Source organism: Gorilla gorilla, chromosome 8 (assembly GCF_029281585.2).
Source record: "Gorilla gorilla gorilla isolate KB3781 chromosome 8, NHGRI_mGorGor1-v2.1_pri, whole genome shotgun sequence".
Classification (NCBI taxonomy): Eukaryota; Metazoa; Chordata; class Mammalia; order Primates; family Hominidae; genus Gorilla; species Gorilla gorilla.
This window is the reverse complement of record NC_073232.2, coordinates 46965611-46993557: the sequence shown is the minus strand read 5'-3', so window position 1 is coordinate 46993557 and position 27947 is coordinate 46965611. Positions and strand designations below refer to the sequence as shown.

The 27947-nt window shown below is 42.1% G+C and overlaps 1 protein-coding gene across 14 annotated transcripts in view; it reads left to right on the top strand.

The window, feature by feature from the left end:
* The window catches only part of CCAR1 (cell division cycle and apoptosis regulator 1), a 73977-nt gene that overhangs the window by 42820 nt on the left and 3210 nt on the right, over positions 1–27947 (top strand). For all 14 annotated transcript variants that reach the window (XM_055353631.2, XM_055353625.2, XM_019035111.4 and 11 more), the window contains 8 exons: positions 706–891; positions 5559–5750; positions 10863–11102; positions 12623–12734; positions 25748–25830; positions 26158–26304; positions 27533–27653; positions 27749–27934. In XM_055353631.2, coding sequence (XP_055209606.1) covers positions 706–891; positions 5559–5750; positions 10863–11102; positions 12623–12734; positions 25748–25830; positions 26158–26304; positions 27533–27653; positions 27749–27934 — 1267 coding nt within the window. The remainder of the gene's footprint in view (positions 1–705; positions 892–5558; positions 5751–10862; positions 11103–12622; positions 12735–25747; positions 25831–26157; positions 26305–27532; positions 27654–27748; positions 27935–27947) is intronic.

Genomic DNA, 27947 nt, shown 5'->3' with positions numbered 1-27947 from the left:
ACCTGGCTAATTTATGAGACATTTAGACTCTTCCCTTTTTTGGAGGGAGGAAATGAGTAAATCTATAGTTTTGTGGGGTTTTTTTCCCCTTCTATTTAGGATGTTTCCTTAGGGTAGACAGCCAGAAATTAGAACTTCTGGGTCAAAGAACATTTAAAAAAATTTTTATGCACGTTAAAATGTTTTATTTTCCAAAAATATTCTATCATTTTGCATTTTCACAAGTGTTTTGTGAGCTGTACAAATGTTCTTTTCACCACATTTTTAAAAAGTCACACGAAAGGCTGGGCGTGGTGGCTCACGCCTGTAATCCCAGCACTTTGGGAGGCCAAGGCAGGCTGATCACGAGGTCCAGAGTTCGAGACCAGCCTGACCAACATGGTGAAACCCCGTCTCTACTAAAAGTACAAAAATTAGTTGGATGTGATTGTGCGCATCTGTAATCCCAGCTACTTGGGGGGCTGAGACAGGAGAATTGCTTGAACCTGGGAGGCAGAGCTTGCGGTGAGCCGAGATGACGCCACTGCACTCCAGCCTGGGCGACAGAGTTTGGCTCTGTTTCAAAAAAAACAAAAACAAAACAAAAAAAAACCACACAAAAGATAATTGTTAATTGTAGCTAGTTTGTTTCCTATTTCAATATCTGCTGCCCCCCGCCCCCCGCCACCTTTTTTTTTTCTGTGTTTTTCTGCTCCATATATTCAGGTAAATGACCTCCGAAAAGAATTAGAAAGTCGAGCTCTTAGTTCCAAAGGATTAAAATCCCAGTTAATAGCCCGATTGACAAAACAGCTTAAAGTAGAGGAACAAAAAGAAGAACAGAAGGAGTTAGAGAAATCTGAAAAAGAAGAGGATGAGGATGATGATAGGAAATCTGAAGATGATAAAGAGGTATGTACTCAATCTATTATACTCTATGGTATTAATATTCATGTATAGGGTGTTCTTGGAATACGTGAGTTAAGATTATGTGTGTGTATGCTTTTATTTATTTAATTTAATTAATTAATTTATTTATTTGAGACTGAGTCTCGTTCTGTTGCCCAGGCTGGAGTGCAGTGGAGTGATCTCAGCTCACTGCAACCTCCGCATCCCAGGTTCAAGCTATTCTCCTGCCTCAGCCTCCCGAGTAGCTGAGATTACAGGCGCCCGCCACTACGCCTGGCTAATTTTTTGTATTTTTAGTAGAGACGGGGTTTCACCATGTTGGCCAGGCTAGTCTCGAACTCCTGACCTTGTGATTCGCCTGCCTCAGCCTCCCAAAGTGCTGGGATTACAGGCGTGAGCCACCGTGCCCAGCTATTTATTTATTTTTTGAGATGGAGTTTCACTCTTGTTGCCTAGGAGGGAGTGCAATGGCACGATCTTGGCTCACCACAACCTCCACCTCCCAGGTTCAAGCAATTCTCCTGCCTTGGCCTCCCAAGTAGCTGGGATTACAGGCATGCACCACCACGCCTGGCTAATTTTGTGTTTTTAGTAGAGATGGTGTTTTTCCATGTTGGTCAGGCTGGTCTCGAACTCCTGACCTCAGGTGATCCGCCTACCTCAGCCTCTCAAAGTGCTGAGGTTACAGGCGTGAGCCACTGTGCCTGGCCGTGTGTATGCATTTATTAATGTGCAATTTACTTACTATAAAATTCAACCTTTTTTGTGAACAGTTCTGTGAGTTTTTACAAATGCATATAGTTATATAACCACCACCAACACTGCAATGAAGATACAAAACAGTTCTAGGTAAAAAGGCCGGGAGCGGTGGCTCATGCGTGTAATCCCAGCACTTTGGGAGGCCGAGGTGGGCGGATCACGAGGTCAGGAGATCGAGACCGTCCTGGCTAACGTGGTAAAACCCCATCTTTACTAAAATTACAAAAAATTAGCTGGGCGTGGTTGCAGGCGCCTGTAGTCCCAGCTACTGGGGAGGCTGAGGCAGGACAATGGCCTGAACCCGGGAGGCGGAGCTTGCAGTGAGCCCAGATTGCACCACTGCACTCCAGCCGGGGGGACAGAGTGAGACTCTAAAAAAAAACAGAACAAAAAACAAAAAAAACAGTTCTAGGTAAATGGCTCAGAAATTGAGTTCTAGTGAAGTGCTTATTCCGGAATCTGTCTACTTCTAAAACAGTATGTTTGATTGAGTCAAACCTTGAGACTCAGACTATTTATTCAAGCTGTTTTATGCTTCAATTTTATGTCCAATAGAATAACTCCTGGATGCATAAGGTTGTTACTTGTTTTCTAAATTTGAAATATAGGGATCTCAGAAGTGTGTTTTAGCACCAGTAATTGGATAAGCCACATAATCAGTTTCTAAATCTTATACATTGTAAAGTACACATCATTATTTATGAAGAATTCCTTCCAGAAATGTTTGCTCTAAATCTGATTGTGAGAAAACAGATAAATCTAGAATGTGAAATTTTCTTTTTTAAATTTTTTATTTATTTTTATTTTTTTAGAATGTGAAAAATTCTCGAAGCTTTCCTAAGCTTTTCAAAAAATGGTCCATATAATGAAAGATAAAGAAGTGGTTAAAGGGATCTCTTAGATTAAAGGAGGCTAATGAGACATAACAACCAAATGAACTAAGTGAAACCTGACTAGATCCTGGATAGGCAAAAATAAAAGTCATAGAGAGTATTTTTGGGACAGTTGGAGAAATTTTATTATGGATATGGATGTGGCATTAGATAATATTAAAGCAGTGTTAAATTTCTTGAATGTGATAATGGTTTTGTAATTGTATAAGATAATTACCTTGTTCTTAGGTGATGCATGGACTTGTGATTTCTTATTTTTTTATGTATTTTATTTTTTAACTTTGTTTATTTATTTTGAGACGGAGTCTCGCCCTGTTGCCAGGTTAGAGTGCAGTGGTGCGATCTCGGCTCACTGCAACCTCTGCCTCCTGGGTTCAAGCTGTTCTTCTGCCTCAGCCTCCTGAGGAGCTGGGACTACAGGCACGCACCACCATGCCCAGCTAATTTTTGTATTTTTAGTAGAGACGGGGTTTTGTCATGTTGGCCAGGATGGTCTCAATCTCTTGACCTCGTGATCCACCCGCCTCAGCCTCCCAAAGTGCTGGTATTACAGGCTGGTATTACACTGCACCCAGCCTTATTTTTATTTTTTGAGACGGAGTCTCTCTCTGTTGCCCAGGCTGCAGTGGAGTGGCACGATCTTGGCTCAGCGCAACTTCTGCCTCCTGCGTTCAAGCGATTCTTGTACCTCAGCCTCCCGAGTAGCTGGGATTACAGGCGCCTGCCACCATGCCTGGCTAATTTTTGTATTTTTAGTAGAGATGGGGTTTCGCCGTGTTAGCCAGGCTGGTCTCAAACTCCTGATCTCAGGTGATCTACCCACCTTGGCCTCCCAAAGTGCTGGGATTACAGGTGTGAGCCACCGTGCTCGGCCCTCAATGAGTTATTTTCATGATGAAATTGTCCCAGAGTTGGACGGTGGGAGTTCTTTCAAGTTATGTGCCCTTTTGACATATCTTCATCACTTTTTGAGGAGTTCTTTACTTACTAGCATTTTAAAGCATTTCAGTTTTATTTTGTGCTATCCTTGTCCTAGTTCAGGAATCAGTCATTTCCCCAGGAAGCCCTGGTTCCTTTTTAGTGAAGAATGGTATTTAGAAGCCAAGATATGCTCATTGCAATTAGGTTGCTGCTCCCAACCCCTTTCAGTGAATAGAGATATGGAAGATAGATATATAGATAGTAGATAGCTAATAAATCTATATTTATTTCTGTATCTTACGCATATTGAAATCTGTGAATTTACACAGGTGCCTCCAATTCTTCCAATGATCTGACTCTACGCTGTGCTATCTCTGCATGGATTATTGTCCTTGCTCCATCTGGGTTTCAATATTTAGTAATGAAGCAGCTCATCATCACTGGGCAGTTGTGGCTCCACCACCCTGCCAGCCTCCATCTCCTGTGTAGACATCAACCTTCCTTGAAAAGAGTGCTTTAGAACTGAATTGTTCAGGATAGATGGAGACAACTTCGTGAGACCCCATCTCTACAAAAAAAAAAAAAAAAAATTTAGCCGAGCATGGTCACATGTGGCTGTAGTCTCAGCTACTGGGGAGGCTGACATGGGAGGATTGCTTGAACCCAGGAGGTCAACGCTATTTGTGAGCTATGATCACACCACTACTCTCTGGCCAGGGTGACAGAGTGAGACCCTGTCTCAAAAAAAAAAAAAAAAAAAAGTTGCATGTAATGAAATGCACAAACCCTTACCAAGTTGCAGGTCTTTTCCATCTTCCATCCAGTCTCTTTTTGGATTGGCTTTTAGCAGGCCTGATTCTCCTTTCCCACGGCCACTTCTATTAGAGAAGCTGAAGAATTGCTACAGATAGGGTCAGATACATGATCTGTCTACCAATCAGATACTCACTTTCTGAATTTTGAATGTTAAGATCATGATGCAGAATTCCTGTGTCTCTTGTAACATTTTCTTTTAGCACACTTTAAAAATAGTAATTTAAAATTTTCATCTGCCTTGTGGTGGTGTCTTTCTGGCCCACTTTCATCATCTACAGGGATGTAATTCTGCTGCTGCTTCTCACTCTCTTTTTTAAAACATACTAAATTTGTATGGGATTTGACCTCAATACTTGAATCATTTTTATGTGAATTTAGATTGTCTGAATTTTATAAACGTAGTTTCTTTCAGATAGCTTTTCTAAATTCATAGAGTTCTGCTCTTACGTTTTGTTGTTTTCTTGTTTTGTCAGAAACATATGTTGGCTTGCTTTCTGAAGTTTGCTGTTCCTTTTGCCCTTCATCACTTTTTATCTGGGCGTTCTCCTATGTCTTTGTTGTCCCTCTCCTAGTCCCAGCAGTTTCTCCTCAGTATAGGGCCCTGGTAAATGAGCTTTGCAAGTTTGTAAGGCTAGAGTGGCCTAGGCCTCTTCAGATCTTAAAATAAATTCTCCATTCACTCTCTTGTAAGGGGTAAAATTTTGCCTAGTTTCAGCTGCTGCACTTTCCAGTAAATACCTACTGGCTGTTTTTTGGTTTTCTTGTTCTCCCATTGCTTCCTTATGCTTTCTTTGGACACATTCATCAGTAACACATGGGTCTTTTGGCCTTTTCCCACCCATTTGTATGTTGGTTTGTGGGGATACCTTGTCACTTAGTTTTGTTATGAATGCTATCAGTTTTTGATTTTTATATCTATATTGCTTTGTCTTTTTAGTGCGAGGTTTCAGGAAGATCTAAAACCTATGCTACCACTACTATTTTCTGAGAATTTTCTAATTTATATAATCTCAACATAGATAATTTTTCCCCCTCTTTACAAGGCAGTTTCTTATGCTAGGAAATCCAAAAGAGAGTTAGGAGCCATCAAAGCTTACTACTCTTAGTGAATTTGAACTTTCCTCCCTTCTCAACCCTTATGGTTTGTATAAGTACCATGAAGAGTCATGGGAATTTTGTTCCTTTTCTTTATGAGATATATATTCAATATATATTCATCTTGCACGTGTATATACATCCTACTTGCAGATTTAACCTTGACTTGAAATTTGAAATATTTAGGAAGAAGAAAGGAAACGTCAAGAGGAAATAGAACGCCAGCGTCGAGAAAGAAGATATATTTTGCCTGATGAACCGGCCATCATTGTACATCCAAATTGGGCTGCAAAAAGTGGCAAGTTTGATTGTAGCATCATGTCTTTGAGTGTCCTATTGGACTACAGATTAGAGGATAATAAAGAACATTCATTTGAGGTAATGTTTGAAGTTTGAAATAAGATCCATATAAGGTCCACACATTATGACTAGTTAATATATCTCTCTCTCTGAAATGTTTTTTCTTTGTTTTTTGCTTTTCGTGTTTTTTTTTTTTTTGAGACAGAGTTTCGCTCTGTTACCCATGCTGGAGTGCATTGGCATAATGGTGGCTCACTGCAACTTCTGTCTCCCGGGTTCAAGCAATTCTCCTACCTCAGCCTCCTGAGTAGCTGGGATTACAGGCACCTGCCACCACGCCTAGGTAATTTATGCATTTTTAATAGAGACGGAGTTTCACCATGTTGGCCAGCCTGGTCTCGAACTCCTGACCTTAGGTGATCTGCCCGCCTCAGCCTCCGAAAGTGTTGAGATTACAGGTGTGAGCCACCATGCCCGTATCTCTGAAATCTCTTGGAATGCCTCTTTCATTCTTTCTTTTTTGAGACGGAGTTCACTCTTATTGTCCAGGCTGGAGTGCAGTGATACAATATCACTGCAACCTCTGCCTCCCAGGTTCAAGCAATTCTCCTGCCTCAGCCTCCCGAGTAGCTGAGATTACAGGCATGAGCCACCATGCCCAGCTAATTTTGTATTTTTAGTAGAGACGGGGTTTCTCCGTGTTGGTCAGGCTGGTCTCGAACTCCAACCTCAGGTGATCTGCCCGCCTCAGCCTCCCAAAGTGCTGGGATTACAGGCGTGGGCCACCGTGTCTGGCCCTGAATGCCTTTTCATTGCTTGTTTTTTTGAGTTTTTGTTGTTTTTTTCTTGTAATCTACTTCTTGGGAAAAAATAGATGATTTGTCCTCTAACATTTCCTTACAGACTCACTTTTGCTGATTGCATTTCTGTGGTATGGTTTATGTGTTCCTCTGTCCTCTGTATTTCATGTAAATTGATTGTTGGATCTAAATTTTTAATCAAGTTCAGTTCTGTTTTTTCCCTAAGACGCTTTCATAAGTAGTGTGGTATGTTCTTTCTTCAGGATATCCATAATGTCTAGTTTTCTCTCTTGGGGATGAGGTAATGCTTTATTATTTTCTCTAGAATTAAAATAGCATTTAATACCATTTAAAGAGATTAAAAATTTAACTTGCGTTTGAGTTGTAAGAGAAAATAATTGTTTAACTTTTCATTATTTATCTATTTTTTGTATCATTATTTTATGTATTTATTTATTTTTGAGACAGTCTCACTTTGTTGCCCAGAATGGAATACGATGGCACAATCTGAGCTCACTGCAACCTCTGCCTCCCAGGCTCAAGCGATTCTCCTGCCTCAGCCTCCCGGGTAGCTGGGATTACAGGCATCTGCCACAACGCCTGGCTAATTTTTTGTATTTTTAGTAGGGACAGGGTTTCACCATGTTGGCCAGGCTGGTCTCAAACTCCCGACCTCAAGTGATCCACCTGCCTCAGCTTCTCAAATTGCTGAGATTACAGGCGTGAGCCAACTGCACCCGGCCTATTTATTTATTTATTGAGACAGAGTCTCCCTCTGTCACCCAGGCTGGAGTGCAGTGGCTCGATGTTGGCTCACTGCAACCTCCGCCTCCCAGGTTTGAGCAGTTCCCCTCCCTCAGCCTCCCAAGTAGCCGGAATTACAGTTGCGCACCGCCAGCCCCGGCTAATTTTTGCATGTTGGCCAGTCTGATCTTGAACTCTTGACCTCAGGTGATCCACTTGCCTTGGCTTCCCAAAGTGCTGGGGTTATAGGCATGAGCCATTTCACCTAGCCTGTATCATTATTTTAGAGCAGCTTTACAACATGTAGTTTAGTTTACTTTACAACATGTTTGTTTTCAAAACAATTGAAAACTTTTATCTTTAAGTGTAATTGCTTCACTCCTTAAAAATAGAATTTCCAACATATTAATTTTGTAGTGTCCTGTACAAAATCATATCTAAAATTATTATTGTGTTTAATTATTGTATCTTATCAACATATCTTATGTTCTTTTATTTTCTAAATTATATTGGAAAAATCAATCATGCTTCTTTGAACCAGAAGGTCATTGTTTACCAACTGGTAAGATGAAAATCAAGGATGACTAGAGACCTTTGAGGATTACTGAGGCAATTATGAAACATAAAGTCCATACTTATTGGTGTTTAAAACATGTTATAAATATTAAAATATGTCCAAGTTGTTGGGATTTTTTTTTTCCAATGTTAATTATTCCAGTAAGCAGATGTCCTTAAAATTAGATGCTATATGATGTTATCTTTTTTTTTTTAAGCAGTTGCCTGGCTGGGTGCAGTGGCTCATGCCTGTAATCACAGCACTTTGGGAGGCTGAGGCAGGTGGATCACCTGAGGTCAGGAGTTTGAGACCAGCCTGGCCAACATCATGAAACCCCATCTCTACTAAAAATACAAAAAATTAGCCAGGCTAGGTGATAGGCGCCTGTAATCCCAGCTACTCAGGACGCTGAGGCAGGAGGATCTCTTGAACCCAGCGGGCAGAGGTTGTCGTGAGCCAAGATTGTGCCACTGCACTGCAGCCTGGGCAACAGAGCGAGACTCTGTCTCAAAAAATAAAAAAAGTAAGCAGTTGCCATAAATTGAAGTAATTCCTAATAGTGCCATCCCTGTAATAATCACTTAATAAATAAATACATAGGCTGGGCACAGTCCCTACAGCACTTTGAGGGGCTGAGGTGGGAGGATTGCGTGAGCCCAGGAGGCCAGCCTGGGCCAACATAGTGAGACTCCCATCTCAATTTGAAATAAAAAAGATTGGGCAACTAATGAAAAATAGGCTAAAATAAATTATAGTTATAATAAATTGCATTATCCTTTATAATCAGAAAATGATCTGATTAACATATTTTAGCAAATATATCAGATTTGCAAAGATGACACATTTAAGGGCTGTGGTCAACCATTTCAAGTTTTAACCCTTTTGAGACAGTCTCATCCTGTCGCCCAGGCTGTAGTGCAATGGCATGATCTTGGCTCACTGCAACGTCTACGTCCCAGATTCAAGCGATTCTCCTGCCTCGACGTCCCGAGTAGCCCTGGGATTATAGGCGTGTGCCTCCACGCCCAGCTAATTTTTGTATTTTTAGTAGAGACAAGTTTCACCATGTTGACCAGGCTGGTCTCAAAGTCCTGACCTCGTGATCCACCCATCTCAGCCTCCTGAAGTGCTGGGATTACAGGCACGAACCACCATGCGCGGCCCGTTTTAGCCCTTTTTAAAAGTCTGTTGAAAGCAATGGACTTTAGCCTTAGAAATTGGTACGTAAGGCTGGGCGCAGTGGCTCATGCCTGTAATTCCAGCACTTCGGCAGTCTGAGGCAGGCAGATCACCTGAGTTCAGGAGTTCAAGACCAGCCTGACCAACATGGAGAAACCCCATCTCTACTAAAAATACTAAATTAGCTGGGCGTGGTGGTGCATACGTGTAATCCCAGCTACTCGGGAGGCTGAGGCAGGAGAATTGCTTGAACCTGGGAGGCGGAGGTGAGCCAAGATAGTGCCATTGCACTCCAGCCTGAGCAACAAGAGTGAAACTCCATCTCAAAGAAAAAATAAATAGGTACATAAAAATTTATAATATAGGCCAGGCGTGGTGGCTCACGCTTTTAATCCTAGCACTTTGAGAGGCCGAGGCGGGGGGATCATGAGGCCAGGAGATCGAGACCATCCTGGCTAACACGGTGAAACCTCGTCTCTACTAAAAATAAAAAAAATTAGCCAGGCGTGGTGGCAGGCGCTTGTAGGCCCAGCTACTGGGGAGGCTGAGGCAGGAGAATGGTGTGAATCGGGGAGGCGGAGCTTGCAGTGAGCCGAAATTCCGCCACTGCACTCCAGCCTTGGTGACAGAGGAAGACTCTGTCTCAAAAAAAAAAAAAAAAAAAAAAATTATATAGTTTTAGGTTTATGCGTATGCTATAGCCCATTATCTGTGGATGCTTGCATAGTAATAGATGCTCCCTATTCAGGGCTTAAAATTGTTTCCCTAATCCAAAATTTTCTTCTAGATACCAGTATGTCTTATTTCCTTATTGCCTTCTGGTTACTTTTTAAATGTCACCTTATCAGAGAGGCCTTGTCTTACTATTCTCTCTTGTTATACTCTAGGTGTTTATCCTGCTTGTTTTTCATATAATTTGATGTTGATTTGGTTGTTCCTTTTCTTAAAAACCAGGCAGCCCCAGAACCAGAATAGGTTAACAGAGACTTCATGATTTGGTTATTTATTCTCTCCACTAGCTGGATGATAGGGGGGGTTTCTATCAGCTTTCTTCAGTGCTGTATCCCTAATGCCTAAAACAGGCCCTGGTACATACCAGGCATTTGACTTAAAACTTATTGAGTAAATGAATAAGGTACACTTATCATGAAGATTAACGGTTGGTTGGCTTTGCGGGGTGGCTCACAGCTGTAATCGCAGCACTTTGGGAGACCAAGGCGGGCAGATCACCTGAGGTCAGGAGTTCAAGACCAGCCTGGCCAACATGGTGAAACTCCATCTCTACTGAAAATACAAAAATTAGCTGGGCTTGGTGGCACAAGCCTGTAATCTCAGCCACCTGAGAGACTGAGGCAGGTGAATGGCTTGAACTCGGGAAGCAGAGGTTGCAGCGAGCCCACATCATGCCACTGCACTCCAGTTTGGGTGACAGAGCAAGACTCTGTCTAGAAAAAAATAAAAATAAAAAAGATTAATGGTTGTGTTAAAATGTTTGATAAGTGGCTAGGCGTGGTGGCTTACGCCTGTAATCCCAGCACTTTGGGAGGCCGAGGCAGGCAGATCACAAGGTCAGGAGATCGAGACCATCCTGGCTAACATGGTGAAACCCTGTCTCTACTAAAAATACAAAAAAATTAGCCGCGCGTGGTGGCGGGCGCCTGTAGTCCCAGCTACTTGGCAGGCTGAGGCAGGAGAATGGCCTGAACCCGGGAGGTGGAGCTTGCTGTGAGCCAAGATCGTGCCACTGCACTCCAGCCTGGGCGACAGAGCGAGACTCCATCTCAAAAAAAAAAAAGTTTGATAAGTTTACATAATCGTTATATGTGGCAGGTTTTTATTTGCTAAATTACTCTGCTAGCTTTATTATTTCTGTTGAAATTTGGCTAGGTTCATGTTGATATCTTTTTATAGGTTTCATTGTTTGCGGAACTTTTCAACGAAATGCTTCAAAGAGATTTTGGTGTCCGTATATACAAATCATTACTGTCTCTTCCTGAGAAAGAGGACAAAAAAGAAAAGGATAAAAAAAGCAAAAAAGATGAGAGAAAAGATAAAAAAGAAGAAAGAGATGATGAAACTGATGAGCCAAAACCCAAACGGAGAAAATCAGGCGATGATAAAGATAAAAAAGAAGATAGAGATGAAAGGAAGGTCTGTAATAACAACCTGCTTTAGAAGCTTTCAGTTACTCTTCTAGGTTATAAAGGTTGATGTTGATTTCCATCAGAATATTAGATGTAAAATCAAACTGAAAGATATTACTATATTAGAAAATCAAGTCTTTGAGACCATCACAGCTAACACGGTGAAACCTCGTCTCCACTAAAGATACAAAAAATTAGCCTGACATGATGGCACATGCCTATAGTCCTAGCTATTGGGGAGGCAGAGGCAGGAGAATTGCTTAAACCTGGGAGGTGGAGGTTGCAGTGAGCCAACTCCAGCCTGGGTGACATAGCGAGACTCCATCTCAAAAAAAAAGATAAGAAATTCAGATCTTCAAATTAAGCCAATATGAGCATCTACAGCTAGTTTTCTAATACTTTATTCTTAAAATTTTTTTTTCCTTTTTCTGAGACAGAGTCTTGCTCTGTTGACCAGGCTTGCTGAAGTGCAGTGGCGTAATCTTGGCTCACTGCAACCTCTCCCTCCCAGGTTCAAGCAATTCTCCTGCCTCAGTCTCCCAAGTAGCTGAGACTACAGGTGCACACCACCTTGCCCAGCTAATTTTTTTTTTTTTTTTTTTTTTTTGAGGCAGGTTTTCACCATGTTGGCCAGGCTTGAACTCCTGACCTCAAGCGCTCTGCCCGCCTCAGCCTCCCAAAGTGCTGGTATTACAGATGTGAGCCACCGCACCCAGCCTAATTATTATACATTTATAGTATGGGCATAGTGGCTCGCTGCTATAATCCCAGCACATTGGGAGTCCAAGGTGGACAGGTTGCTTGACTCCAGTAGTTCAAGACCATCCCGGACAACATGGTGAAACCCCCTCTCTACAAAAATTAGAAAAATTAGCTGGACATGGTGGCATGTGCCTGTGGTCCCAGCTACTTGGGAGGGTGAGGCAGGAGGATTGCCTGAACCCAGGAGTTGGAGGCTGCAGTAAGCCCAGATTGTGCCACTGCACTGCAGCCTGAGCAACAAAGTGAGACTGTGTCTCAAAAAAAACAAACAAAAAAATAGTGATTTGCAATGTAAAACTTTTAAATAACTTCAGTGGATTTACTGTTTTTCAGTTTTAGTAATTTAATGTTTGGTGAGATATCTTGCTTAATTTAAAACCATTTTAAGCCAGGCACAGTGGCTCACACCTGTAATCCCAGCACTTTGGGAAGCTGAGGTGGGTGGATCACTTGAACCCGGGAGGGGGAGGTTGCAGTGAAGGGAAATTGTGCCACTGCACTCCAGTCTGGGCGACAGAGCCAGACTCCATCTCAAAAAAAAAAAAAATATATATATATATGTAATAATATATAATAATTGTTATGATAATATAATAATAATATAACTACTGGCTATGGTGGCTCACTCCTATAATCCTAGCCCTTCAGAAGGCCCAGGCCAGTGGATCGCTTGAGCCCACGGGTTGGAGACCAGCGTGGGCAATATGGCAAAACCCCGTCTTCTAAAAATAAGTAAATAAATAATAAAGGCATTTTAAATTATAGAAAGAAGATAAAAGAAAAGATGATTCTAAAGATGATGATGAAACTGAAGAAGATAACAATCAAGATGAATATGACCCTATGGAAGCAGAAGAAGCTGAGGATGAAGAAGATGGTATGATTGAAATTTATTTATTATTTCTTAGAGTTAAGAATACATTTTTTGTTTGGTGACATTGTATCACTGAAATCTATACTTTTAACATTTTTTTCTTTAGAATAGAAAGAGTAATATACTCTTCAGTGAGAAAGTTTTTCTGATTTTTAGGTGAGAAGATTGTTTGAAGACATATTTATTACTAATTATCCTATGTCTCATATATAATTAATACTCAATTTGACGGAACAAATTTCCCTGAACATGGTGCCTAAGCTGTGCCATAAAAGCTATAATAGGACAGGCACGGGGGCTCACACCTGTAATCCCAGCACTTTGGGAGGCCAAGGCAGGTGGATCATTTGAGGTCAGGAGTTCAAGTCCAGCCTTGCCAACATGGTGAAACCCCATTTCTACTAAAAATACAAAAATTAGCCAGGCGGTAGTGGCGCGTGCCTATAATCCCAGGTATACTCTGGAGGCTGAGGCAGGAGAATCACTTGAGCATGGGAGGCGGAGGTTGTGGTGAGCCAAGATCGTGCCATTGCACTCCAGTCTGGGCAATAGAGTGAGACCCTGTCTCAAAAAAAAAAAAAAATGTATAATAGTCCCTGATGTTTCATATACTAATTTTTTATTTTTTTAATTGAGACAGGGTTCTCACTGTATTACCCAGGCTGGAGTACTGTGGCATGCTCACAGCTCACTGCAGCCTCAGCCTGCCAGGCTCAGTATGATCCTCTCACCTCAGTCCCTGGAGTAACTGGGACTACAGGTGCTTGCCACCATTCCTGGCTAATTTTTAAATTTTTTTTTTTTTTTTTTTTTTTCCAGACGGAGTCTTGCTCTGTTGCCCAGGCTGGAGTGCAATGGCATTATCTCGGCTCACCGCAACCTCCGCCTCCCGGGTTCAAGCAATTCTCCTGCCTCAGCCTCCCAAGTAGCTGGGATTACAGGCATGCGCCACCACACCCGGCTAATTTTGTATTTTTAGTAGAGATGGAGTTTCTCCATGTTGGTCAGGCTGGTCTCGAACTCCCCACCTCAGGTGATCCACCTATCTCGGCCTCCCAAAGTGCTGGGATTACAGGCCTGAGCCACTGTGCCCGGCCTAATTTTTAAATTTTTTATAGGCACGGGGTCTCACTCTGTTGCCCAGGCTGGTCTTGAACTACTGAGTTCAAGGAATCTGCCCACATCAGCTTCCCAAAATGCAGGGATTATAGGCGTGAGCTACATACGTGTTCTAAATATATTCTTTAGAAAACTAATTTGGGGCTGGGTGTGCTGGCTCATGCCTGTAATCTCAGCACTTTGGGAGGTCAAGGCGGGTGGATCACCTGAGGTCAGGGGTTCAAGTCCAGCCTGGTCAACATGGTGAAACCCCATCTCTACTAAAAATACAAAAAATTAGCCGTGCACGCGCCTGTAATCCCAGCTTCTGGGGAGGCTGAGGCAGGAGAATGGCTTAAACTCGGGAGGCAGAGGTTGCAGCGAGCCCAGATTGTGCCATTGCACTCTAGCCATGGCAACTGAGGGAAACTCCATCTCAAAAAAAAAAAAAAAAAACTAATTTGGGCATTTTGTTTAACAAAGACTATCATAATGCAAAAAAGAACATATAGAGTTTAAAGGCTAATAGTAATAAACACCCATATACCTTTTGCCTAAGTTTTATAAGACAGACTTTGTTAACCATGCGGTGACATTTAAAATACTGTACAGTAGGTGCTCTGACCATAGACATCAACGATCAAATACCTCAAAAGTGCCTCTGAATACCTTACCTGTTCTTTTCTAGGTAGATTTTTGGCTTTTTAAAAAATTATATTTTTCTGATATAGAAAATTATAAGAGTTCTTTTTGGTTTTTTTTTACAGTTTGTGTCTCTGGCAATTACTTTTACTTACGGTATCTTTTGTTTGCCTCTACATTTTCTTCTCTCTACCATATCAGTTTTTAATATTGTTTAATGAAAAAGTCGAAAAGATCAAAAAGTTGATAGTGCAGTGAACACCTGTGTATCCATCAGCTTTGATTGAATAATTGTTAATATTTGTCTTGTTTTGTTTTTGTAACCCAATTTAACATATGAATTCTTCAGTTTGCCTAAGGAAAAAACATGCTCTGAAACAACCACAATTCCATAATCACACCTAAGAAAATAAGGTCGTAATAGCATCTATTAATACTATGTAATATCTCCTCTTATTTGCTTTAATATAGTAACTCATTAGCAACGACATAATATTCATACAGCAGTGTTTGTCTTCATTACTTGCTTTACTTAATGAAGACTTAAGCCCTTTTTACAGCCCCATTTTCTCTCCCCTGTATGCCCAGTATTATTTTATTGCTGCTTTAGTTGAATCATTAAATAGTATTCTCATTATTTTGTTAGTGTTCCAGCTGTCAGCCTCATTTTCTTTTTTTTTTTTTGTTTTTTGAGACAGTGTGGCTCTGTCACCAGGCGGGAGTGCAGTGGCACGATCTTGGCTCACTGCAACCTCTGCCTCCCGGGTTCAAGCGATTTTCCTGCCTCAGCCTTCGAGTAGCTGGGACTACAGACATGTGCCACCACGCCCAGCTAATTTTTCTTTTCTTTTTCTTTTTTTTTTTTTTTTTTTTTTTTTGAGATGGAGTCTCACTCTGTTGCCCAGGCTGGAGTGCAGTGGCGCAATCTCAGCTCACTGCAACCTCCGTCTCCCAGTTTCAAGCAATTCTCCTGCCTCAGCCTCCCAAGTAGCTGGGATTACAGGCATGTGGCACCATACCTTGCTAATTTTTGTATTTATAGTAGAGACGGGGTTTTACCATGTTGGCCAGACTGGTCTCGAACTCCTGACCAGGTGGTCCTCCCGTCTTGGCCTCCCAAAGTGCTAGAGTTACAGACGTGGGCCACTGCGCCCAGCCTAATTTTTGTATTTTTAGTAGAGATGGGGTTTCACCATGTTGGCCAGGATGGTCTTGATCTCCTGACCTCATGATTTACCTGCCTCAGCCTCCCAAAGTGCTGGGTTTATAGGCGTGAGCCACTGACCCCAGCCCAGCCTTAGTTTATTTTTTCCTTTCACTCCTTTAATGTTGGTTTCATCCATTCTCCTAGCTTTAAATGCTGTCTATATACTGTTAATTCTCAAATTTCTAATTTTCTTTTTCTTTTCTTTTTTTTTTTTTTTTTGTTTTTTTAAGAGATAGGGTTGGACTGGGCACAGTGGTTCACACCTGTAATCCCAGCACTTTGGGAGGCCAAGGTGGGTGGATCACCTGAGGTCGGGAGTTCGAGACCAGCCTAGCCAACATATTGAAAACCCCATCTCTAGTAAAAATACAAAAAATTAGCTGGGCGTGGTGGCGGATGCCTGTAATCCCAGCTACTTGGGAGGCTGAGGCAGGAGAATCACTTGAACCCAGGAGGTGGAGGTTGGAGTGAACCGAGATCACGCCATTGCACTCCAGCCTGGGCAGCAATAGCAAAACTCCATCTGTAAAAAAGAAAAAGATAAGGTCTGTCACCCAGGCTGGAGTATAGTGGTATGGTCATAGCTCACTGCAGCCTGAAACTTCTAGGCTTAAGCAGTCCTCCTCCTCAGCTTCCTGAGTGGCTGGGACTACAGGTGCATGCCATTGCACTCAGCTGTTTAATTTTTTGTAGAGATGGGGTCTCAGTATGTTGCCCAGGCTGGTCTTGACCTCCTTGGCTTCAAGCAGTCCTCTGCCTTGGCCTCCCAAAAGTGCTGGGATTACAAGGATGTGCCAAGCCTCAAATTTCTATCTCATATCAGACTTCTCTCCCAGTCTCTCATATTGAACTGTCTACTTGACACCTCCACTTAGTTATCTGGCATTTCAAAATCAATATATCTGAAACTAAATTCCTGCTAACCCCTTCACCAGAAAGAAAACATACACAAATCCTACAACCTTAGCCTTTGCCAACCATCTCATTTAATGACAATTCCATCTTTCCAGTTGTTGAGACTAAAACCCAGGTGTCATCCTTCACTCCTTTCTTTCTGCAGTACCCTACTTCCTTTCTATCAGGAAGTTATATTTGCTCTGTTTTCATAACTTATCCAGAATCAGTCCACTTCTTATGAATTCCACTAATTTGACTATAATCCAAGCCACATTATCTCTTGCCTAGATTATATTAATAGACCCCTAACCTGTTTACGTGTTTACTCCCCTCTACAATAAAGTTTCTCAATACAATTGCCAGAATGATCTTCGCAAAATTTAGAATTTATTTCATTCTTTTGTTCAAATTCTTCCAGTGTATCCCCATCATTTTTACTTCATAGAAGAAGCCACTGTTCAGGCTGGGCATGGTGGCTCACGCCTGTAATCTCAGCACTTTATGGGAGGCCGAGGCGGGTGGATAATTTGAGGCCAGGAGTCCCAGCCCCAGGCTAGGCTGGCCAATATGGTGAAACCCTGTCTTTACTAAAAATACAAAAAATTAGCTGGGCATGGTGGTGCGCACCTGTAATCCCAGCTGCTCAAGAGGCTGAGGCGTGAGAATCACTTGAACACAGAAGGTGGAGGTTGCAGTGAGCTGAGATTGCACTACTGCACTCCAGCCTGGGTGACAGAGCAAGACTCCGTCTCAAAAAAAAAAAAAAGCCACTGTTCAGATCACTTGAGCTCAGGAGTTCAAGACCAGCCTGAGCAACATGATGACACCCTGTCTCTACAGAAAATAAAAAATGTATCCGGGCTTGGTGGTGCATGCCTGTAATCCCAGCTACTCAGGAGTCTGAGCTGGTAGGATCACTTGAGCCCGGGAGGCGGAGGTTGCAGTGAGCGATGATCACACCACTGCACTCCAGCCTTGACAATAAAGCAAGACCCTGTCTGAAAAGAAGGCCGGGTGCGGTGGCTCATGCCTGTAATCCCAGTACTTTGGGAGGCCAAGGCAGGCGGATCACAAGGTCAGGAGTTCGAGACTAGCCTGACCAACATGGTGAAACCCCTTCTGCTAAAAATACAAAATTAGCTGGGCGTGGTGGTACATGCCTGTTATCCCAGATAGTCAGGAGGCTGAGGCAGGAGAATCACTTGAACCCGGGTGGCAGAGGTTGCAGTGAGCCGAGATTGTGCCACTACGTTCCAGCCTGGGTGATAAAGCAAGACTCCATCTCAAAAGAAAAGAAAAGAAAAAGCTAGTGCTCACAATGACTTACAAGACTCTACCACGTCATGTCTCCAGTTACATCTCTTAACCCCTCTTCTTGAGAAGAGTGGACCCCTCACATATGCTTCTATGTTAGGAGATTTACATTGGCAGTTCTTTCTGCTAGCAGGGTCTTTCCTGGAGATCCACCTTCCTTAATTTCTCATATATGAAGTCTGTTCAAGTATCACTTTGTCAGTGAAGCCTGCTGTGCCCCCTGCTTTATTTAAAATTGCAATCCCCCGCCCTCCCTTACTGCACATTTCTGGTCTCTTATCTTCTCCTATTTTTTTTTTCCATAGAATTTATGACCTATTTTATTACATACTCTTTATTTTGCTCATTGCCTGTCTCCCTCTACCCCTACACTTGAATAAAAGCTGTTATGTAAGAAAAAGAGATTTTTATCTGTGTTCTTTGTTAATATATATTCCAAGTTCCTGGAACAGTCTAAATAATTAAATAGGCTCCAAATATATGTTGATAGGATTATAGTTGTTTTTTGTTTGTTTCCCTGGAGTTTCCAATTGCTGCTTGCTTCTGTTTTACCACTTTTTTTCATATTTTATATCTCATGATCCTGTTAAGTTTCCTGGAGACTACTCTTTTTTTGTTTGTTTTTTGAGATGGAGTCTCGCTCTGTCGCCAGGCTGGAGTGCACTGGTGCGATCTCAGCTCACTCCAACCTCCACCTCCCGGATTCAAGCAATTCTTCTGTCTCAACCTCCTGAGTAGCTGGGATCACAGGCCCACACCTGGCTAATTTTTTTGTATTTTTATTAGAGATGGGGTTTCATCATATTGGCCAGGCTGGTTTTGAACTTCTGACCTTGTGATCCGCCTGCCTCGGCCTCTCAGAGTGCTGGGATTACAGGCGTGAGCCACTGTGCCTGGCTGAGACTACACTTCTTACAATACAAAAGCAGAATTATAACATGAAAATACAGTATCAGTAAATGTATTAAATGGTGTTGAATTTTGTTAGTAATTAGGAGAGCAGATAACAATAAGATACTTTTTTTTTTTTTTGAGACAGAGTGTTGCTCTGTCGCCCAGCCTGGAGTGTCATCACGTGATCTCGGCTCACTGCAACCCCTGTCTCCCAGGTTCAAGCGATTCTCGTGCCCTCAGCTTCCTGAGTAGCTTAGATTACAGACATGCACCACCATGCCCGGTTAATTTTTCTATTTTTAGTAGAGACAGGGTTTCACCATGTTGGCCAGGCTGGTCTCGAACTCCCGACCTCAGGTGATCTGCCCACCTCAGCCTCCCAAAGTGCTGGGATTACAGGCGTGAGCCACCGCGTCCGGCCTTTTTCTTATCAAGTTAATGAAAATTAAATTTTTAAATGAAAGGTAACACAGTTTAACAAGGGTAAAAGGAGTTACACTTTCATCACTCTTCTTTGGGACTATACATTGTTATACCTTTTCTGAACAGAAATTTGGAAATGTGAATTAGCCATATCCTTTAAAATATCAACATGAGTGATCATTCCATAATTTATTATAAAACAAAACTATGGAATCAATCTGAATAGGAATAGTTATTAAATTGTACTTTGGTAATATAGTCATGCAGTTAAAATTCAGTGCACCCATTGAAGAAAACTTGGAGAAGTGTAGTGACATGGAAAAAGATTTTTAAAGGGTTTTTGTAGATAACATGTTCTATAAATAAATTTAATGTTGATAAGTGTGTATATATGGGGAAAAAATAGGACATGATCACTACTCTCATTTTGTGTGGTGGGATTGATTTATTTTCTGTGATGAATAAATACTACTTGAATATTTCAAAAGTTATTTCAAAAATACAAGTTTCAGATGAGACAGTTTTGAAAGTGACAGCTCTCAATATAAATACCCAAATAATGTGGATTATATTGTGAGTATTTTTCAATCATCAAAAATAAGTAAATGACTAGGTTCCAAGGAGAAGTTCCCTCTCATTCTTTCTTTTTCAAGACAGAGTCTTACTCTGTTGCCCAGGCTGGGCAGTAGCACGCTCATGGCTCACTGCTGCATCGAACTCCTGGCTCATGTGATTCTCTCACTTTAGTTCCCTGAGTAGCTAGGACTACAGGTGTGCACCACCACACCTGGCTAATTTTTAAATTTTTTATAGAGATGTGGTCTCACTATGATGCCCAAGCTGATCTCAAACTCCTGGCCTTAAGCCATCTTCCTGCTTCTCTCCCAAAGCGATGTGATGACAGGTATGAACCACCACACCCAGCCATTAGAACATTTGCTTAATTTTTTATTTAATAACACCTTTATTGAAATGTAATTCACATACCATACAAGTAGACACTTTATAGGCATGCTTTGTTTTTTTTGCACTGCACTTTATTGTGCGCCAAAGATAGTGCCTTACGCCAAGCAAGCCTATCAGCACCGCTTTTCCAACAGCATGTGCCACTTTGACTTTCTTTCACATTTTGGTAATTCTTACAGTATTTCCAGCTTTTTCATTATTACTATGTCTGTTTTGGTGATCTGTGATGAGTGATCTTTGATAATACTATTATACATGTTTTGGTGCACCTTGAATTGTGCCCATAGAAGATGACGAGCTTAATTATAAATATTGTGTGTGTTCTGATCACTCTATCAACCTGCCATTCCCCTATCTCTGTCCCTCTTATTGGGCCTCCCTATTCCCTGAGACAAAATATTGAAATTAGGCCAATTGTGCCAGGCACGGTGGCTCAAGCTTGTAATCCCAGCACTTTGGGAGGCTGAGGCAGGTGGATCATTTGAGGTCAGGAGTTTGAAACCAGCCTGGCCAACATGGCGAAACCCTGGCTCTACTAAAGATACACAAAATAGCCAGGTGTGGTGGTGTACGCTTGTAATACCAGCTACTCAGGAGGCTGGAGGCATGAGAATCGTTTGAACCAGAGAGGCGGAGGTTGCAATGACCTGAGATCACGCCACTGCACTCCAGCCTGGGTGACAGAGTGAGACTCTGTCTCCAAAAAAAAAGAAAAGAAATTAGACCAATTACAGGTGCGGTGGCTCATACCTGTAATCCCAGCACTTTGGGAGGCCAAGGTGGGCAGATCACCTGAGATCAGGAGTTTGAGACCAGCATTGCCAACATGGTAAAACTCCGTCTCTACTAAAAATACAAAAATTAGCCGGCGTGGTGGCGGGCACCTGTAATCCCAGCTACTTGGGAGGCTGAGGCAGGAGAATCGCTTGAACCCAGGATGCAGGTTGCGGTGAGCTGAGATCATGCCACTAGGCTCCAGCCTGGGCGACAGAGCAAGACTCCGTCTCCAAAGAAAAAAGAAATTAGGCTGGGCTCAGTGGTTCATGACTGTAATACCAGTACTTTGGGAGGATAAAGAGGTGGCATCACTTGAGGCTAGGAGTAAAGACCAGCATCTGCAACACAGTGATACCCCATCTCTACAAAAAAAAATAAAATTGGTGTGGTTACATGCCCCTGTGGTCCCAGACACTTTTAGAGGCTGAGGTAGGAGGATCTGTTGAGCCCAAGAGGTTGAGGTTGCAGTGAGTCATGATTGTGCCACTGTACTCCAGCCTGGGCAACAGGGCAACACTCTGTCTCAAAAATAGTAGTCATAATAACAAAGAAAAAACCCAAAATGGCCTTGGAGTGTTCAAGTGAAACCTAAAAATCATTAAAGTGAGTGAAGAAGGCATGTTGAAAGTTGAGATAGGCCAAAAGCTAGTTTTTTTTGCGTCAGTTAGCCATGTTGTGAATGCAAAGGAAAAGTTATTGAAGGAAATTCAAAGTGCTACTCCAGTGACCATGCAAATGGTAAGGAAATGAAACAGCTTTATTGCTATAAGGAGAGAGTTTTAGGGGTCAGAATAGAAGGTCACACCAGCCACAACATTCCCTTAAGGCAAAACCTAATTCTGAACAAGGCCCTAACTCTCTTCAATTCTATAAAGGCTAAGAAAGATGAAGAAGCTATAGAAAAAAGTTTGAGGCTATCAGTGGTGGATTCATGAGGTTTAAGGAAAGCAACCATCTCCATAAGGTAAAAGTACAAGGTAGTTGCTGAGGTGGGAGGATTGCTTGAGCCCAGGCATTTAAGGCTGCAGTGAGTTATGATTATGCCACTGCACTCAAGCCTGGTTAACAGAGCAAGACCCTGCCTCTTGGGGGCGGGTAAAAAAAAGGCGCATTGAAACAGCAAGTGCTTATGTAGAAGCTAAGATAATTGATGAAAATGGCTATGCTAAGTAAATTTTCAATGGAGACAAAACAGCCTTCTTCCATCGGCTGAAGATGCCATCTTAAGACTTTCACAGCTAGATAAGAGCAGTCAGTGCCTGGCTTCAAAGGACAAGTTGACTTTCTTGTTAGGGCTAATGCAGCTTGTGACTTTAAGCTGAAGCCAGTACTCATTTACCATTCCAAAAATCTTAAGCCCCTTAAAAATTATGCTAAACCTACCGTACCTGTGCCCTAGAAATTGAACAACAAAGTGAGAATGACAATTGTTTACAGCAATGCTTTACTGAATTTTTTTTTTACTCCTTTATCATGTAACCAACGTTTTTGCTAAATATTTTAAGCCCGCTGTTGAGATCTGCTTAGAAAAAAAGATTCTTTTCAAAATATTACTTCTCACTGACACCACACCTAGTCACCCAGAGCTCTGATGGAGATGTACAAGGAGATTAATGTTTCATGGCTGCAACATCTATTCTGTAGCCCTTGGATCAAAGAGTAATTTCACTTTACTCTTTTTTTTTTTTTTGAGACAGGGTTTCACTCTGTCATGCAGGCTGGAATGCAGTGGCGTGATCATGGCTCAATCCAGCCTTGGACCTCCTGGCCTCAAATTATCTCCTACCTCATCCTCCCAAGTAGCTGGGATTACAGGCATGAGCCACCATGCCTAGCTAAATATTTTTTATTTATTTATTTTTATTTTTTGAGACGGAGTCTTGCTCTGTTGCCCAGGCTGGAATGCAGTGGCACGATCTTGGCTCACTGCAAGCTCTGCCTCCCAGGTTCATGCCATTCTCCTGTCTCAGCCTCCCGAGTAGCCGCCACCACGCCTGGCTAATTTTTTGTGTTTTTAGTAGAGACAGGATTTCACCACGTTAGCCAGGATGGTCTCGATCTCCTGACCTCGTGATCTGCCTGCCTTGGCCTCCCAAAGTGCTGGGATTACAGGCGTGAGCCACCGTGCCTGGCCTCATCCATGACTTTCTGAAGTTCTACGATCTGGTCCAGCCCTGGGGATATCCCATACTCTTGAGTGCTGAGGAAGGCACGAGGTCAGGAGTTCGAGACTAGCCTGGCCAACATGGTGAAACCCCAACTCTACTAAAAATTCTCATGGATTACTTTGAAGGGTTCAATAATTCAGTAGAGCGAATAACTGCAGGTATGATAGAGCAAGAGAACTAAAATTAGAAATGCAGCCTGAAGATGGGATGGAACTGCTGCAATATCAGGATAAACTAAACTGATGATTGTTTGCTGCTTTTTTTTTTGAAGATGGAGTCTTGCTCTGTCGCCCAGGCTAGAGTGCAGTGGCGCGATCTCGGCTCACTGCAAGCTCCACCTCCTGGGTTCATGCCATTCTCCTGCCTCAGCTTCCTGAGTAGTTGGGACTACAGGCAGCCGCCACCACGCCTGGCAAATTTTTTTTATGTATTTTTAGTAGAGACGGGGTTTCACCATGTTAGCGAGGATGGTCTCGATCTCCTGACCTCGTGATCCGCCCACCTTGGCCTCCCAAAGTGCTGGGATTACAGGCGTGAGCCACTGCGCCCGGCCGATTGTTTGCTTCTTATGGATGAGCAAAGACAGTGTTTTTTTGAGATGCAATCTGCTTCTGTGAAAATGCTGTTAACATTGTTGAAATAACAAAGGATTTAGAATATTTTGTAAACTTAATTAAGCAGTGGCAGGGTTGGAGGGGATTGACTCTATTTATATATTTATTTATTTATGAGATGGAGTCTTGCTCTGTCGCCCAGGATGGAGTGCAGTGGCATGATCTCGGCTCACTGCAACCTCTGCCTCCCGGGTTCACACAATTCTCCAGCCTCAGCCTCCTGAGTATCTGGGACTACAGGCACACGCCACCACACCCCACTTATTTTTGTGTTTTTAGAGATGGGGTTTCACCATGTTGGCCAGGCTGGTCTCAAACTCCTGACCTCAAGTGATCCATCTGCCTCGGGCTGCCAAAATGCTAGGATTACAGGCGTGACCCACCATGCCCGGCGATTGACTTTAATTTTAAAAGAGGTTATTCTGTGGGTCAGATGCTATCAAACAGCATCACATAGGGTCTCACTTTTCACCCAGGCTGAGTGCAGAGGTGCAGTCACGTCTCATTGCAGCCTCAAGCTCTGGGACCCAAGTGATCCTCCCACGTCTGCCTCCCAAGTAGCTGGAACCACAGGCATGCTCTACTTAGTCTGACTCATTTTTTAAATTATTTTTGTAGAGACCGGGTCTCATTATGTTGCCCAGGCTGAGGCAAGATCCTTTACCAGCAAAAGGATTACTGCTTGCCAAAGGCTCAGGTGATTGTTAGTGTGTTTAGAAATAAAGTATCTTTTAATATATGTACTTTTTTAAGGCATAATGCTATTATTGCACACTTGATTATAGTGTAAACATAACTTTTTTTTTTTTTTTTTTGAGATGGAGTCTCGCTGTGTCACCCCGGCTGGAGTGCAGTGTCACAATCTCGGCTCACTACAAGCTCCGCCTCCCGGGTTCACGCCATTCTCCTGTCTCAGCCTCCCGAGTAGCTGGGACTACAGACGCTGGCCACCATGCCAGGCTAATTTTTTGTAATTTTAGTAGAGACGGGATTTCACTGTGTTAGCCAGGATGGTCTCGATCTCCTGACCTCGTGATCCGCCCGCCTCGGCCTCCCAAAGTGCTGGGATTACAGGCGTGAGCCACCGCGCCCGGCCCTATAACTTTTTTTTTTTTTTGAGACAGGGTCTCGCTTTGTTATCCAGGCCAGAGTGCAGTAGCATGAACGTGGATCACTGAAGCTTCACCATCCCAGGCTCAAGTGATTCTCCCATCTCAGCCCTCTGCGCGACTGGGACTACAGGCGTGTGCTACCTCATGCCTGGCTAATTTTTGTATTTTTTTGTAGAGATGGAGTTTTGCCATGTTGCACTGGCTGGTTTAAAACTCCTGAGCTCAAGCGATCCACCTGCCTCAGCCTCCCAAAGTGCTGGGATTACAGGCATGAGCCACTGTACCTGGCTGTAAACATAATTTATCTACTGGAAAACCAAAAAATTTGTTTGACTAGCTTTATTGCAGTACTTGCTTTATTGGGGTGGTCTGGAACCAGAGCCTTCAGTAACTCCCAAGTTGTGCCTGTATGCAAGTCGGTGGTTTTTAATATATTCAGAGTTGTACAACCATCACCACAATTAACTTTAGAACATTTTTATCACCCTCATACCAAGAACCCAAAAGAGATTGATTAGCAGTCATTCCCCATCTTCCCTGAACCTCTTCAGTCCTAGGCAACCATTAGTCTGCTTTTTGTTTCTGTAGATATTCTGGACATTTCTTATAAATGGAATAACACGATAAGTGATTTTTTTGTGACTGGCTTCTTTTACTTAGCCTGTTATCAAGGTTCATGTATGTTTTAGCATAAGGTTTTCTCTTTATGTTTTTGTTGTTGTTGTTTAAAAGACAGGGTCTTGATCTGTCACCCAGACTGGAGTGCAGTGGTATAGTCATAGCTTACTACACCCTCGAACGCCTGGCCCTCCTGAGTAGCTGGGATAACAGTCATGTGCCATTGTGCCCACTTGAAAGTATGTGTCTTAATGACTTTTTTGCCACTGTTATATTTATTTTACAGATAGGGATGAGGAAGAAATGACCAAACGAGATGACAAAAGAGATATCAACAGATACTGCAAGGAGAGGCCCTCTAAAGATAAGGTGTTTATTGAATACTGTATTCTTTATAATATGGTGATATCTTACATCATCTAAACATAACACAGTTGTGATGTTTATTAGTCCTTATACATCTTTATTACCACTAAGTAAAATTCTGTCAGTTGTTTTTTTGTGGCTATGTCAGATAACTAGTATGTCTGATTCCTTTCTCTCATATTTGTATACCAGATAAACTCATTTTAGCTAGGATGAGGCAAATATCTTATTAGATTATTGCTATCTTATGCACAGTCTCTGTTTCTCACTTTTTGGGGGTAAAAAATTTGAAATTTGAATACTATGTTTTCTACTTCTCCATTTTCTTAGGAAAAAGAAAAGACTCAAATGATCACAATTAACAGAGATCTGTTAATGGCTTTTGTTTATTTTGATCAAAGTCATTGTGGTTACCTTCTTGAAAAGGATTTGGAAGAAATACTTTATACTCTTGGACTACATCTTTCTCGGGCTCAGGTAATCTATCTTGTGAATATTTAAAAGGAAAACATTTTTTGAGAGTTACCTTTTCCAGTGAAAAGTTAATAGAACCTCTGTTGACTTTTTGATATATTAAAGCAATATAAGGGCCAGGCGTGGTGGCTCACGCATATAATCCCAGCAGGTTGGGAGGCTGAGGCGGGCAGATCAGTTGAGGCCAGGAGTTTAAGACCAGCTTGGCCAACATGGCGTAGCTCCGTCTCTACTAAAAATGCAAAAATCAGCTGGGTGTGGTGGCACACGCCTGTAATCCCAGCTACTCGGGAAGCTGAGACAGGAGAATCTCTTGAACCCAGGAGGCGGAGGTTGCAATGAGCCAAGATCACGCCACTGCACTCCAGCCTGGGTGACAGAGTGAGACTCCGTCTCAAAAAATAAAAATAAAGCAATATAACATAAGCCAGTTGTAAAACACTTCCCTTCTCCCTCTCCCTCTGTTTCTACTCCTTAGGACTACAATATATAAAATTCTAGATCTTTTTGTAAGCAGCTTAGTTCCATTTTTATAAACAAAACGTGGAATTATTCTGTACGTTTTGACTGGCTTTTTTTTTTTCATTCCACAGTATTCTATAGATACATTCACCATGAAAATAGAGACCTGCCTCATTCTTAAGCTGCACAGTACCCATTATACAGATGTACCATAATTTACCTACCTAGTCTCCATTGCTGGTGGTTTTCATTTATTGGATTTACCAACTATGCTGTAATAAATCATCCCTGTGCATAAATTTTTATCAATGTTATACTTTTTAACAATGAAGTTTTTTTTTTTCAAAAGTAACTTGGATCTTACTCAATTCCATGGATTTCCATCATAAGTGAAAATTACAGCTGGGCATAGTGGCTCACACCTGTAATCCCAGCACTTTGGGAGGCGGAGGAGGGTGGATCACCTGAGGTCAGGAGTTCAAGACCAGCCTGGCTAACATAGTGAAATCCCGTCTCTCCAAAAATACAAAAATTGGCCAGGCATGATGGCGGGTGCGTGTAATACCAGCTACTCTGGAGGCTGAGGTAGGAGAATCGCTTGAACTTGGGAAGTGGAGGTTGTAGTGAGTCGAGATCACACCACTGCACTCCATTTTGGGCGACAAGAGCCAGACTCTCAAAAGAAAGTGAAAATTATATCATAGTTTTTCTAAGAGAATCAAGAAATGTATTTTCATCTCTGTATTTTGTTTACTTGCATGCATAACAGGTAAAGAAGCTTCTTAATAAAGTAGTGCTCCGTGAATCTTGCTTTTACCGGAAATTAACAGACACCTCAAAAGATGAAGAGAACCATGAAGAGTCTGAGTCATTGCAGGAAGATATGCTAGGTCTGAGCAATATTAAGATTTTGCTTTTTAATAAATATACTAGTAATTAAAGAAGAAAAATAACTTACTAAAATATGGTATATTTTATATTATAGGAAACAGATTATTACTTCCAACACCAACAGTAAAGCAGGAATCAAAGGATGTGGAAGAAAATGTTGGCCTCATTGTGTACAATGGTGCAATGGTAGATGTAGGAAGCCTCTTGCAAAAATTGGAAAAGAGCGAAAAAGTAAGAGCTGAGGTAGAACAGAAGCTGCAGTTACTAGAAGAAAAAACAGGTAAGGGTCAGCG